This window comes from Oratosquilla oratoria, chromosome 10 (genome assembly GCF_046742065.1).
Source record: "Oratosquilla oratoria isolate Oo_2021 chromosome 10, ASM4674206v1, whole genome shotgun sequence".
Lineage (NCBI taxonomy): Eukaryota > Metazoa > Arthropoda > Malacostraca > Stomatopoda > Squillidae > Oratosquilla > Oratosquilla oratoria.
In genome coordinates, this window is record NC_134786.1 from 37053858 (window position 1) to 37070018 (window position 16161).

The following is a 16161-nucleotide window of genomic DNA, read 5'->3' on the forward strand; positions in this document are numbered from 1 at the left end:
TACAGAAATTCTAACTATGCATTTCTGAATCTACAAGGAGCATAATGCTAACAAGCTTAGAATACAATAAACACTCGGCCACGTGAAAGGAGCTGGCCTCAGCAACTTACAATGTAACGTACAAGAAGATATATTTAATTAGTACATGCAGGCATATGAACATACAACACATAATGGAAGACTGCATTATACACAATCATGCACGCAAACAACACAACATACACTCTATAAAGGATTTGTGGGAAAACCCAGTTTCGGCTGTGGCCTTCCTTGGGGAGACGGGACTGCTCGGACAGACAGTCTAGGGAACGACAACAACAACAACAACATTATATATATATACATGGAGAACATACATGGAACATCATTAAAATTTTAAAGGACGGTAATGGAGAACATTTTGGCAGCTATAAGGGATTGAAAGCTCAAGAAGTATGACGGCTGCGAAGATTATATGGGTGGGAGACAGGGGACGTTGAAATGGGAGGGGAGAGAGGAAGGGGTTCTGTGGGAATCGGAGGGTCATTGTCACAGTCTACGCCTCGAGAGAAAAGCTTAAGGGTGTCCAGGTGCATGATGGAATCTGTGTCTGAATGTAAGTGTTTTACTTTGACTTTGTAGGTTCTAGTGCGAGGACATGGAAGGGACCAAGGAATTTTGGTGAAAGCTTGGAAGATGGAGAATGGTTCTGGGCATATACAATGTCACCTATTGCAATGTTAGATTCTCTCGCATTTTTATTGTGAAAACGGGCCATCTCGTTTTTAGCAAGACTGAGTAATTCTCTTGAAGAGAGAGCAGAAATGTGAAAGTGAAACCTTTACAAAATCATCAAGGTTGTAAATGGGACCTATTTCTGAAGCAAGAAGGTCATATGGGAGTTGCTTGTCGGAACCAAAGATGACAAAGTGAGGCGACTCTGATATGGACCTATTGATGGCTTAATTGGTGAAAATGTCTTCATGTATTTGATGACATAATCATAGCTTCCAAATCTTTACCCGACCACATTCACACCCTTCAACAAGTCTTTTCTTGTCTTGCAGATGCCAACCTAAATCTCAAACTCAACAAATGCTCCTTTCTTAAGAAAGAAATTCGTTTTCTTGGACACATACTAACTTCTGATGGCATTTTTACTGTTCCTGAAAAAGTCAAAGCTGTTGCTGACTTCCCTTGTCCAATGGACCTTGAGCACATTCATTCAACTTTCGCATTACAAATAAATTGATAATTACTTAATAGGTACCAATGGCAATTGGTAAGTTCTCGAACATTCACGCTGACATGCATGTACATACACACATACAGAAATTCTAACTATGCATTTATCTAAATCTACAAGGAGCATAATGCTAACAAGCTTAGAATACAATAATTGATATATAGATACTCAGGTTATGGAATACAAGTTATACTAGTATCCAGGTTCCTCACAGTACCCTGTGCACAACTCTCTCCCTCTGGGGCAAGTTTGGACCAAATCTGCCAACCAGATGATTTTTGTCAAAATCTATAGGCCCCTTTAGATTTTTTTTTTTTTTTTTTTTTTTAATTTTTTTTTTGGCCAGTTACTCCAATTTGGCCACCATCTCACCCACAGGTCTAAGCCCATAAGGCCTCCTATGAATTTCAGTACTCCTTGGGCCTTTGGGTCTAGGTTTTTAACACAAACCTCACATTGCCCTGTGCAGAACTCTCTCCCTCTGGGGCAAGTTTGGTCCAAATAAGACGACCTGATGATTTTGGTCATAATTCTTTTTGTGTGTGATTTTGGCTACTTCCTCCAATTTGACAATTTGACCACCATCTCAACCACAGGTCTAGGACCATAAGTTCTCCTGCAGATTTCACTTAGCCATCCCTCAGGCCAAAGATGTGGGTGCCATAAGTGGAAAGGCAAAAATCCACCCACAGCCTCAATTTGGTTGGGCTCCACACATGTCTTTGAGTCCAGTTTATGCATAACTGGCCAACCTGACAATTTTGGTCAAAATCTATAGGTCCTTTAGGTTTTTTTTAAGGTGTTATTTTGGGCACCTGCTCTGATTTGGCCACCATTTCAATCACAGGTGTTGAGCCATAAGGCCTCCTGCAGATTTCACTTGGACACCCCTCAGATCAAAGGTGTGGGCATCGGATGCAGAAAAGCAAAAATCCACCCACAGCTTCAAATTTCGCCTTTGTGTCCAGCTTCCTCACATGTATCTCACAGTGCCCTGTGCAAGACTCTCTCTAGAGCAAGTTTGGACCAAATTGGCTGAACTTACTATTTTGGCAACTTGTTCCGATTTGGCCAAAACTTTGCCTACAGGTTGAGGGTCACAAGGCTTCTTATGGTAAATATATGAAATGCGAAGTGCCCAGGCCAAAGGACCACCCTCCACAGGTACAAGTCCGAAAATCTGATATGAGGCTCAAGTTTGGCTGGGCCCCAAGTACACAGCCTTTGGTCAAGCAACCTGGCAGTGCTTTGGAGAGAACTCTTTCTCCCTGGAACAAGATTGAGAGAAATCGGGTGACCTCATCATTTGGGGAAAATCCTTTGGATTTTTTGCCAATTATGCGACTTGGTCCGATTTGGCCAAAACTTTGCCTACAAGTTGAGGGACACAAGGCCTCTTACATATATGGAATGCGAAGCTCCCAGACCAAAGGACCAGCTTCCACAGGTACAAGTCCAAAAGTCTGATAGGAGTGTGGTGTACACATATTCCCCACAAGTATGCTTGTAGGTTTAAATTGATACATGTTGTTGTTGTTCCCTAGACTGTCTGTCCGAGCAGTCCCGTCTCCCCAAGGAAGGCCACAGCCGAAACTGGGTTTTCCCACAAATCCTTTATAGAGTGTATGTTGTTTTGTTTGCGTGCATGATTGTGTATAATGCAGTCTTCCATTATGTGTTGTATGGTATGGGGTGAAGCGTTACATCCTGGGCAGCTGTTCACAACACGGTCGTCCAGCCTCTTCTGGTAGCTTAGAAGTGCTGGGTGGTGACCGCATCGCAGTCTGGCCAAGTGGACTCTGTCCTTTCGTGGGAGAGAGGATTCAGAAGGGTGGATATCAGGGGGTCTGGCATGCAGCAGTGTGTTGTCTTTCAGTGTGTTAATGGAGCGGTGAGTGATATGATAATGAATATGTTTCCGGAGGCTGGTATTTGGTGGTTGTGGAGGAAGAGAAGAGAGTATCTGTGCGTAATAAAGGTCTTTGGGAGCTACGCCTACCTGGGGGAGTACCACAATCCTTTTTTCCAACATTGATACATGTAGAGTTGTATGGTAGTCTGACCTGACTCGATGCTCGAAGGCTAGGATGGGTCACCCCAATTAGGTCGCATCTGGTCAAGGCATCAGATCAGGCCTGGGTATATATACCGCCTGCCCCAAGCAGGCAGGCCACTCAGTCAGTCAGTCTTAGTAGATATTCCTTTCAGTCTGTACTCTGTTCTGTAGCTCTTTGCTAGGCCTTCACGTGGTCCCCCACATGGGGACCATACCATGTCAGTCCTTCGGCTGACGCACAAGTATCCACCTGAATAAAGCGCATGAGCCACACTGAGTGTCAATCTCTCCCTGCGTCACCTAGTCCAATAACATATGCCCGTATGTCACAGGAGGCTCAAGTTTTGCTAGGCCCCAAGAACACAGTCTCTAGTCAAGCAACCTGGCAACTACCTGACAGTGCTTTGGAAATGACTCTCCCTGGGGCAAATCGGGCGACCTCATTATTTGGGCAAAATCCTCTGGATCTTTTTTGGCCAATTTGGCAACTTGGTCCAATTTGGCCAAAACATTGCCTAGAGGTTGAGGGCCATGAGACCTCTTATGTACAGGTAGTCGTCGACTTACGACCTATGCGACTTACGACTGATTGACTTTACGACCACGAGATAGTGCAATAATATTTAACATTTAATAGAGTAACAGAATTGTGATGTTATGCCTGGCAGTGCATTACAATTACTTTGCACGCCGCGAGACGCAAGTACGATAGTATTGGCAGGCTGCCGGCAGAATCAGCATCTCAGCCAGCTAAATATTCTTTCATTTTGTTTGTTTGAAGTAAAAGGTTTCCTAATTTTGCGTTGCATTTTGTATTTTCATATATTTTGCAATTAATAAAATGTAACAGCAAATTTTTTTTTTATGTCTAGGCTAGTTTGTTGCCGATAAAATATGTTCGGTACAGTACGTAAACGAAAAGAATTTGTTTTTAAATAAAATTTTACCTTACATTTTGTATTTCTTATATGTTTTGCAATTAATAAAATGTAACAGTAAATTTTTTTATGCTTAGTCTGTTGTCGATAATATGTTCGGTACAGCATTTTGTATTTTTATGTGTTGCGATTATAAAATGTAACAGTAAACTTTGTTTATGCCTAGTCTATTGTCGATAACGATATTTTCGGTATACTACGTAAACGAAAAGAATGTGTTTTGAAATAGAAATTTTCCTTATTGTGCCTTGCAGTGATTTTAATTTAACAAACAAAAAAGTATTTGTAGGTCAAAGATGACAGGACTTTATTCAGTATGCGTTGGCCTAGGCTACGTTTCTGAACGAAAATTATAAAAAAGTTAAGGAATATTAAAGAACGCAGCTCAAAGATAATACGATTTTATTCAGTATGCATACGTTTCCTAAAGAAAGTCTGGTGGTAATATAATAAAAAAAATTAAAAAATACAGTAGTATCATAGGTCAGAGATGATAAGGATTTTATTCAGTATGCTTAGGCCTAAGCTACGTTTCCCAAAGAAAATCAGATAAAATTATGAAAAGGTTATAAATACTATACAACATAGTTCAAAGATGCTAAGATTATTTCAGTATGCAAAATATGCAATATATATACAGTAACAAAAGTAATATATAAAAGGTAATATATACTGTATATATATAAAGTCCGACTTGCGTCCAGATCGACTTACGACCTGTCTCTCGGAACCGAACTCGGTCATAAGTCGACGACAACCTGTATATGAAATGTGAAGCTCCCAGGCCAAAGGACCAGCCTCCACAGGTACATACATATACCAAGGCTTTTCCTTCTTACAAGGGAGGTAGCCAAAAAGGAAAAGGCATAAAATCATTCCCACCCATTCCATCCCTGAATACACTCCACACCCCTCCACCCTCCCTCTTAGCACCTCCTGGATGACGGGTCATCCCTGCACCTTGTCCACTGCCCTGGGTCAGAAGCAGTGTCACAAGACACAGCACATCCACAGCAAGGCCGCTTCATTAAATCGGCAATCCCCCTCTCCGTCCCCCCATGCATAAAAGGAGAAGACGGGGAGAAATCCCTTCGGGCTGCATAAAATTTTGCCCACACTTACTACCTCACCCCCCATTCCACCTCATGCATTACAACATCATGCATATACAGCCATTCTCCATTCACCCGTCTTCTGTCCTCTCCCGTCCTTCTTCAACAGACATTCCCCTCTTCCCCAAAGCCCCCTTCACCTCATCCATCCACCTCATCCTAAGATGTTCCCTTATGTTCACTCACTCCACATCTGCCTTCCATACCTCTTTTACTAGTCTTTCTTCACTCATTCTTTCCATGTGTCCAAACCATCCTAATACTCTTTCATCAACCCTATCTCCCAACTCTCTTTCCACCCCTGTTCTCCTCCTCACCTCCTCATTTCTCACTCTATCTAGCCTAGTAACACCCATCAGACTTCTCAGACACCTCATCTCAAACACATTCAAACTCCTTCTCTCCTCCTCTCTTATGTTCCATGTTTCTGCCCCATACAGTGCTGTTGGCACAATCACTCCTTCATACAGTCTCCTCTTAGCATCCATTCCCAAATGTCTATTCCTCATTACACTCTTTAATCCACCAAGGCATTTACTCGCTTCTCTCAATCTACATTCTACCTCCACCACCACTCCACCTTTTCCTGCTACATTTGCACACAAGTATCTAAAACTATCCACTTCCTCCAGTCGCTCTCCCTTAATGCAGGTACAAGTCCAAAAATGTGGTAGGAGGCTGAAGTTTGGCTAGGCCCCAAGTACACAGCTTTTGGTCAAGCTACCTGGCAGTGCTTTGGAGAGGACTCTTTCTCCCTGGGTCAAGATTGGGACAAATTGGCCAACCTCATCATTTTGGCCACTTCCTCTGATTTGACCACCATCTCACCCACAAGTCTAGGACCATGAGGCTTCCTGCAGATTTCACTTGGACACTCCTCAGGCCAAAGGTATAGGCACCAGAAGCAAAAAGGCAAAAATCTATCCACAGTCTCAAATTTAGTTGGGCTCCACGCACATGCCTTTGTGTCCAGGTTCTTCACATGTACCTTATAGTACTATGTGAATGGCTGTGGGACAAGTTTGGTCATGATTGTCTGACCTGACAATTTTTGAGGAAATCTGTAGGTTAACCCTTTAGGGTTTTATTTAAGGTGTCATTTTGGCCACTTGGTCTGATTTAGACACCATCTCACCCACAGGTCTAGAGCCATAAGGCCTGCAGGTTTCACTTGGACACCTCTCAGACCAAAGGTGTGGGCATCAGATGCAGAAAAGCAAAACTCCTCTCTGTTAGGCTTGTAGTCTTACCCCACATTGGACAATCAATATAATGCTGGTTGAGGCAAACTGATAGAGAGAATTTGTTTATTTAGAAATTAATGTTGGGCACCAATTAATGACAGCTCATTTCTAAGGGCAAGAAAATGGGGGAGGGGATGGTGAGGGAGGTGACGACTGAGTCAAGTAGTATCCCAAATTGGTTTGCTTGCAGGGTAGGGGGAAGTGAGAAAGCAAGGAGCAACGAGCCAGGATCACATATGATGCTCTGAGGCAATCTGAATCTTCAGCATCCGTTCAGCCTTTATATACATAGGAAGGTCATGATCCATGCTCTTAATTGGCATGAGGTCAAGTGTGATGCATGGGAAGTCGGAGGCAAAACGTTCTGAAGCTGGTGACTCAGGAAGACAGAGGGTATGCATTGAATCCAGTGTTCATATCATGTGGCTGGCAGAGGTGCAGGTTAGTCATCGCTGGCTGATGCTGGCACTGCACGTGAGCTTCCTCAAAGAGGCTTTGTCCACCCGTGGGCCTCAAGGAAGCTATAGGTCGAGTCATGCGAGTGTGTCCCATGGGACCACTTGTGGGTCAGTAAGGTCATGAGATAGCCAAGCCAGAGAAGAGGTGAGGACTGGGAGTGAGGAATACTAACACATTCAGAGCCTTGGATTTGGCTGCACCCCATGCACATGCCTTTGGATCCAGGTTCCTCACATGTATCTCAGAGTGTCCTGTGCAAGACCCTCTCCCTCTGGAGCAAGTTTGGACTAAATTGGCCAACCTGATGATCTTGGTCAAAATCTGTAGCCCTTTAGGTTTTTTGGTGTCATTTTGGCCACTTGCTCTGATTTGACCATCATCTCACCCACAGGTCTAGGGCCACAAAGCCTCCTGCAGATTTCACTTAACCACCCCTCAGACCAAAGGTGTGGGCGCCAGAGGCAGAAAGGCAAAAGTCCTCCCAGTCTCAAATTTGGCTGGGCTCCACACACACATGCTTTGGGTTCAGGTTCTTCATGTGTACCTCATAGTGTGCTGTACAAGACTCTCCCATTGGGGCAAATTTGGACCAAATTGGCTGACCTGACAAATTTGGACAAAATCTGTAGTTTTTTTTTTTTTTTTTTTGTAATTCTGGCCACTTCCTTTGATTTGGCCACCATCTTAATCACAGGTTCTAGGACCATAATGCCTCCTGTAGATTTCACGGCCATCCCTCGGGCCAAAGGTGTGGACACCAGAGGCGAAAAGGCAAAGCTCCACCCACAGCCTCAAATTTGGCTGGGCCCCACAAACACGCCCTTGGATCCAGCTTTCTCACATGTACCTCACAGTGCCCTGTGCACGGCTCTCTCTCTAGGGCAAGTTTGGTCAAAATAGGCTGACCTGATGATTTTGGTCAAAATCTGTAGGTCCCCTTTAAGTTTTTTATGTCATTTTGCCCACCATCTCATCCACAGGTCTAGGACCACAAGGCCTCTTGCAGATTTCAATTGGCCACAACTCGGGTCAAAGGCGTGGTCATCACAGCCAGAAAGGCAAAAATCCACCCAGATACTCAAATTTGGCTGGGCCCCATGCACACTACTTTGTGTCCAGGTTCCTCACAGTGTCCTGTGCATGACTCTGGAGCAAGTTTGGGCATAATCAGTCGACTTGAAATTTTGGTCAAAATCTGTAGGTCCTTTATTTTCTTTTTTTCTTTTTCTTTTTGTAATTTAGGCCAATTACTGATTTGGCGACCATCTCACCCATAAGGCCTCCTGCAGATTTCACTTGAACACCTTTCAGGCCAAAGGTGCGAGTGCCAGAGGCAGATATGCAAAAATCCACCCACAGGCTCAATTTGGCTGGGCCCCACACACATGCCTTTCAGTCCAGGTTCCTCACAGTGCCCTTTGTACAACTCTCCCTCTTACAGCAAGCTTGGGCATAATCAGCTAACCTGATGTTTTTTGTCAAAATCTGTAGGTTAACCCTTTAGTATTTTTTGGGGGGGTAATTTTGGCCTTTTCCCCCTTTACAAGAAGGGTGGCCAAGTGAAGGCAATACACCCATTCATCACCCTTTTCTTCTTAGCACCTCATGGACAAAGGGTCATCCGTGTTCCCCATCACACTGTTGATGCATGAGAATCATCATTATCCCTCTTTTATATTTGCAATATTTACATTTGTAAACTATTTCAACACATTTTACAAATCTATCACACAAGCTTTCTTCATGAACTGGTTAAATGAAACAATTTTTTTTCACTGAAGCAAATTTTATTTAACATAGCCTATCATCTACAAAACATGTGCATTATTGCCGAGCCATAAAAGAATAATTCAGTTTACATCTGCATGTTTTTTTGTTTACAAAGAGCTTGGAACACAATGGTAACACACTCCTGAACAGTTTGTCATGATGGTCACTTTGCATTTGTTCTAGTTACAGCAGATGCTGCCAGATTTCATTCAGTCATGGAACTTGCTTCAATTTTTGCTGAGTTACCTCACGCATTTTATCTATTTCAGCTGCCACAAAACAATTTTATCCATTTTAAGGAAACCTCCTGCACTCGAGTTACAGTGAAAAATGCAGGAAGACATATCGAGAAAATTATCTGCAATTCTTTCCTCCTTCAAATATCATTCCTCTTGAACCCCAAAATAGCTGAAATTATCTTGGTGGAAAAGGCATATAAACAGACATCTTTATTTACAAAAGTAATTTGCTTAAATATATATGCACATACAAATCTGAACATGCCCACAATTCAAGTGGTATGTACAAATACTGGGTAGACACCATTTACCCATACAAACCTACTACAGGCCTAAAGACTGGCTTATGGCATTTGGCAATCTTTGTTGTTTGATCTGAAATGGGTATCTGAACTTTTGTAGCTGTAGTGGTAAAATTGGTCAATTTTGGCTGTACGTATCTGTGCTACCAAGAATTGTTATGCAGAAGGGTCAAATGTCATCAATGGTGCATGTTCAGGAAGACATACGTGTTTGTTTCAATGTATATGCACATACAAGTATGTAATGTGTTTACAATTCAAACAGCAACTCTTGTAAAATCCTGATAAAATATACTTCAGTATGTGGCATTTTAAGAACAACTTCATTGATAAGTATTGTACTGAAGCACACCACAATACATCCATACAAAATACATACACATTCAGATCACAAAAACACTCCACAATAAAACTTCAAATTCTAAACTGCACCAGGCTCTCCCAGACATCAACCCAATGAAGTAATCACTCCTATGACAGAACCACACTGTCACAACTGCTTTCAGGTCACTGCCCAGCACTAAAACATCAACACAAAACTGGCCTGACTAGGGACTTTCAACTGTCCCTGATGCAACCACCATACAGAATATACTGAGCACCTAATTCTACACTGCCCTATTCTCACCCTATCCCAACAACAGAATCTCTTTTCCGACTGACTGTGACCATAGCCCCTTCCTAAGGGCTACAAAATCTGCATGAGACCCCTGGGGAAATGGACTGATTGATACAAGAAATTAAAATATTATTTGAGCAACTTCAATCCAATAGTATACAATATTTTCAGTTCCTTCCAGATAATATCAAGTTCACAATTCTTCCAATTTCTTCAAGATAATGAAACCAAAGTTGTTCTATCAACTCAAGAGAGAACATAACGCTTTATTATTTTTTTTCAATAAAAACGTATCACACTTTTCATATATCACACCAGTTTTTATAATGACAGATATTTGTAGTTAGATGAACCCCCAACAAAAATATATTTTTGTCCTCTCACAAAAATTTAAAAGTCATACAGGAAGAAATGCTGAATAACCTATAGTGATTAAATAAAATGGCATCTCACTTCTACATGTAGAAGTTATTTCTTTTTTCAATTTCCCTCTAAATTCAAAGGCATAATTGATGTCATAGACTTAGATGTGTAGGATACCTGGGAAGCTTCATTAACATCAGAAGCTCCTACTTGTAAACACCTCTTTATTCCTGAAAAAGGCAAATTAATATTCAAACATAAATATCTTAAACAAATCTATAAACACTAAAGCTTCAGCTAAATTATATAATGTACATATTTAAATATATATATATATATATATATATATATGATGAACATAGGTAGATAATCTGAATACAGGACACATGCCCCCTCTCTCAGGGGATTTCTTACTGTGACGCCCCTTGGAGCCCTCGACAAAGTAACATTTCATGCTGACAATGCCAAAGGACTCAGTGGTTCTCAACCAAAAGGTCCATACCCTCTTCTAAACATTCACACAATGCTCTCATGGAGTCCACTAACTGAAAATTATCAGCAGGCACATTTCAGGAATTTTCTGTTGGTATCAAGTAACCTCAGGTTCTAAAACGGACTTCACCTGAAAAGGTGGTACATTTTGTGGAACTCCAAAAGTATAAATACCCTAAAAAGAAGTTGAGGACCACTGATGGAAGCTATGATGTTGTCTTAGGGTGATGAGTGCAGAAACAGTTTCAAGATGAAGTTGTCGTCTTTGGGCGAAGATGATTGAAAAAAATTGTCTCAGGGTGTCATCTCCTTCCCCTTCGCAAAGCCCTCCTCTTCCCTCTGTCACCTTTCAATTTCCCATTTATGTGATGTGGTTAGGAGAGCCAGTTCAGACAAGGGCCAGACACGGCAGACAGCCCTCCCTCGGATGAGTCCTGAGGGAACAGCACCAAATGCACGAGAATCAGTGGAGTTCCTGGTGTTGTCACCTTCTAACCAAACATGACCACGGGGTACCTGGAAGTTAAATGAGTGTTCCAATCAGTTTGCATTAAAAAACTTATATATATATATATATATATATATATATACATATATATATATATATATATATATAATATATATATATATATATATATATATATATATATATATATATATATATATACTGTACACCGTATTTCACGGCTTGCAAGACGCTGCATCTTGGAAGACACACCCTAATATTTGAAAAAAAATTCTAAGAAAGTCATTCTTATACAAGAACACATTCACCATATACCCGACCACTGAACAAAAAAACATAAGAAGCAAGGAGTCTGCTAAACTCTATTGTCTCAACTCTCATCATAAATTTGCTGAAGCACTCACCGTCGATTCACAAATATGTAAATAAAAATAGCATAGGTAAATTTTTTAAAGGTTTTAGTGGCGGGCGACAGCACGTATTGTTTACATTACGTAACCCCTTATCCAATTTTGTTTGTATGACGATGACATACTAGTTGGTGGTTAGTAAATATACCACACATTTTTCATTGTCCAAGGGTGGTTTTATTTTCATAAAGATAAATTAAAATTTTCAAAAATATGCATGTAAAAATATAAAAATTAAAAAAATATATATATATTCATCCTCAAATCCCAAGAACTCGTCATTACTGGAAGGATTATGGTATTGGAAATACTTGTAACAGCTAAGTACTGAGTTCACATTATACAAAAGGCCGAATTAAATAGTACTTAAGCTAACATCATAGTGTAATGAGTCAACATACAAATCCAGAAAGCTATCGGTCAAGTGTCCAAGTTCACTAGAGCCTGGGTGTTGCCCTACAATATAACATTTGTCTTGGAAGACGCACTAGTATTTTTCAGGGTATTTTTTTTTTTAGGAAAAAAGAGCGTCTTGTAAACCGTAAAATACGGTATATATATATATATATACACACCCACTATCCGAGTTACGACCTGTGCGACTTACGTCCACCCGTACTTACGACCACATTCAGCAGATGCCTACATGCACATATTATGAGTTTACTGGTTTACTGTACATTTGCACATGGCGTCCAGCATCCTGTAAGACAGTTACGACAGCATAGCACAGCATCTCACCAAGGTTGCGCTGTCTGCCATAATTATGGTATTTCTACCATAATTTAGTGTGTCTACCATCTACCATACGATGTCTACCATATACCATAATTTTACTGGAATTGATATTATACTGTATTTCGATTCTCAGTTCCCATCGATAATCAGGGCAGGTGGGAATGGTCAGAAAGGGCAGTTTGCCAGATCGGTGATACACGCTTCCCCGAAAGCCAAGACAGAGAGTCGGTTTACAGTAGTCCTGCATTCATACTTTTCATTCTGGTTCAAGTTCTCTGTTGGTTGAAAGTCGAAAGCTGTAGTGTACGAACATGGATACAAATAGCTTTAACCCAAGTCTATGATATTCCTGGAGTTCTGAAGTATTATATCTTATATTCAATAAGACAATATATCTCACTGTACTATTCCATGCATAAAATATTTATTTGATGAAATAACGTTATGCCATGATTATCGTTCTTTTCTTACAAAGAGAGACCGAACGTTTTCGCATGGGAGGCGACAATTGAGCCCAGTGCATAGAAGCGAATCTTGTACTTGTTTTCATGGACATTTGAGGGAATTATTTTAAATGTTATTAAGCCTTTATTACTTCAACCTCTTTTTATTAATTATGCCTCGACCAGCAGATACCAACGGATCTCCCATGCTGCCTCGCCAGACCTACTGCCTGATCTTTCCCTCGACCGTACGCACGAAGAAAGTGTAGATGACGTGCAACCAAAAAGTGGATTTTAATTGTTTTGGTTTTTACATGCATATTTTCTATCTTTTATATTTTGTATCTTTGTGTTAATTTGTATTTTCGGTCTCTAATAAGAACCCTGTGTAATATATTTTCTTTCTTTACCCTATCCTATTAACTTCTTATTATTAATTTATTACTTAGTATAACAATCAAAGAGTATTGGATATTTTGCATACACTGAGAATGTTCTACAATGAGGCCACAAACGAAACATTTGAGCTGGATTTACGCTCTGCATCATATGTCCTTGAGTAGGCCTATACATCTCGAATGTATACGGTCCGAGTTACGACCGTTTCGACTTACGACTGGTTGGTCGGAACCAATCTAGGTTGTAACTGGGATAGTGAGTGTATATATACATACATACATGTATGTACCAAAGGCTTTTTCCCCTTTATAGGGCAGGTAATTATATATATTTATATATATATTTATATATATATATATATATATATATATATATATATATATATATATATATATATATATACAGACGCTCCTCAACTTACGTTTTAGTTACGTTCCGAACGGCCGAACGTAAGTTGAAAATGAACGTAAGTTGTTACTGTACTATACATCCGTAAATTCTATTACCGTATCTTATAAAACACCCCTAAATCATTAATTATATACATAACATTGTAAAATAATAACATTAATTTCAAATAAATTAAATTCAAGCAACATAAATTGAGATGGTGGAGGAGGAGGCAAGGCACGTTCAGTCTGTCGTTTGTGCCATGTAAACAATGGACGCAGCGTCATGCGTAAGTATCGTTTGAACTACGGAGAGCGCGCTAAACTAAAAAATTCACTAAAAAAAAAATAATAATAATTTTACAATTTTTTTTACAGTCAGTTCAAACGTAAAATCGAAAAAACGTAAAACGAATGAACGTAAGTAGAGGAGCGTCTGTATATATATATATTTCTAAACAGAAATGTAGTAGCACATTTGTAAATGACACACAGGAAACCCACAGTCAGAGAAAATAAACTTCGAATAAAGAAGAATCCTATATTTCGGCTATCAACTGTAGCCCTCTTCAGGAAAGTACATAGAGTTGAGGTCATCTGTCCACATCTCTTCCTCTCTGTAGCTTATAAATCCACTCTGTACTGTACTCTATGTACTTTCCTGAAGAGGGCTACAATTGATAGCCGAAATATAGGATTCTTCTTTATTCAAAGTTTATTTTCTCCGACTGTGGGTTCCTGTGTGTCATATATATATATATTAATCAAATCAGCCATCCTAACTGCTGAACAAACGCCTCCTTCATAGCATTCCATGATTCACACGACCGCACCAACCTCTGCCACGTCACTCCTGCAAATTTCCCAATCTTGTCTCTCCACCTCCTGTCTGGTCTTCCCATCTTGTGGCGTCCAGTAAGTGACACACTTGCTCCATCGCTCATCAGTCGTTCGCACTAACCTGCCTAATTCCACTTCCTCTCTTTTACCGCCTCCACAATATCTTTCACTCTAGTCTGCTCTCTCACCCAAGTTGCTCTCTTTTGGTCTCTCAGCATTATTCCCATCACTGATCTCTCCATCCTCCTCTGTGCTGTCCTTAGTTTTGTTTCCATTGCCTTTGTTAGTTTCCAAGTCTCACCCCTAGATTATTAAAAAATAGAGGTAGAGAGCCTCTCAGGATCCTGTTATACTTGCCAAACACTTTCCAACCAATTGTAATGCGTCTTTTTATTTTATTATCATGATCTTTCGTCACTTTCACCATCTGGCCTGAATAATTATACCCTTTAACTTCCTCAAGACTCTCATCATCAATTACAATATCTTTACTTTGAACTTTCGTATTGAACATTACTTTGGTTTTACTCTCATTCAATTTTAAACCTACTTTGACACTTTCCTTGTTTAGATCACTCAGCATATCTTGCAAGTCTTCTGCTCTTTCTGAAATAGGAATAATGTCATCCGCAAGTCTTAGGTGGTTCAAATATTCACCATTAATCTTTAAACCTTTCTTTTCCCAACTCAATATTTTGAAAATATCTTCCAAGCAAGCTGTAAATAATTTGGGTGAAATTGTGTTGCCTTGCTATACTCCTTTCTTGATCTTGATCTTTTCTCTATCTTTATGTGGATGAATTATAGCGGTCCCTTTTGCATAAATCTTTTCTAAAACTCTTATAATCTGTTTGTTTGTACCCTGATTGTGTAATGAGTTTATTATTGCTATTTGTTCTACTGAGTCAAAGGCCTTCTCATAATCTACAAAAGCTAAACACAGAGGTATATTGTATTCTGTCGTTTTCTCGATTAGTTGGTTCATCACCTGCAAATGGTCTAGGGTCAAATATCTGCTCCTAAATCCTGCCTGTTCTTTCGGTTGGTTTCCATCTAAAACTTGACTTCGTCTATTTGTAAGGATCTTGGAGAATACTTTATATACATTTGATAGCAAGCTAATCGGTCGATAGTTACTAAGGTCCTTCTGGTCTCCTTTTTTATGAAGCAAAATCACTATAGCATTGCACCACGCATCAGGAATGCTTTCTTGATGTAAGCACTGGGTGTACAACTCAGCTAATTTAATATGAACTAATTTCCCTGCATCTTTCAACAGATCTATCCATATACCATCTTCCCTAGGCGTTTTTCCTCGTTTCATATTTTTAGAGCAAATTCTACTTCCTTTGTATTTTCTGGTACACTACTAACGTCGACACATGAATTTATTGACTCAACTACGGTCTTCAACGGAAAAGCTCTTGGTAAAATTCTTCTACTCTTTTTATCGTTCTGTCTTTGCATTTAATGATTTCTCCATTTCTATCTTTCAAACATATCATTTGCAGTCTTCCTAAAGCATGTTTGCACTCAGTCACTTTAATACTTTTACCTTTCCGAATAGTTTCCTCTATTTCATCCATGTTTCTCTTTCTTTTCTCTAATCTCTGCTTTTTGTTGATAAGCTTGTTTAGTTCTACTCTTTCTATTTTGT

The 16161-nt window shown here is 40.0% G+C and overlaps 1 protein-coding gene across 6 annotated transcripts in view; it reads right to left on the reverse strand.

Moving 5' to 3' along the window:
• Positions 1-8799: 8799 nt before the first annotated feature.
• The window catches only part of LOC143029181 (mitochondrial inner membrane protease subunit 1-like), a 35919-nt gene continuing 28557 nt past the window's right edge, over positions 8800-16161 (reverse strand). For 5 of the 6 annotated variants that reach the window (XM_076191693.1, XM_076191689.1, XM_076191688.1 and 2 more), the window contains one exon: positions 8800-11335. In XM_076191693.1, coding sequence (XP_076047808.1) covers positions 11162-11335 — 174 coding nt within the window. In that variant the 3' untranslated portion in view covers positions 8800-11161. The remainder of the gene's footprint in view (positions 11336-16161) is intronic. The other variant, XR_012966802.1, reaches the window with a different exon arrangement.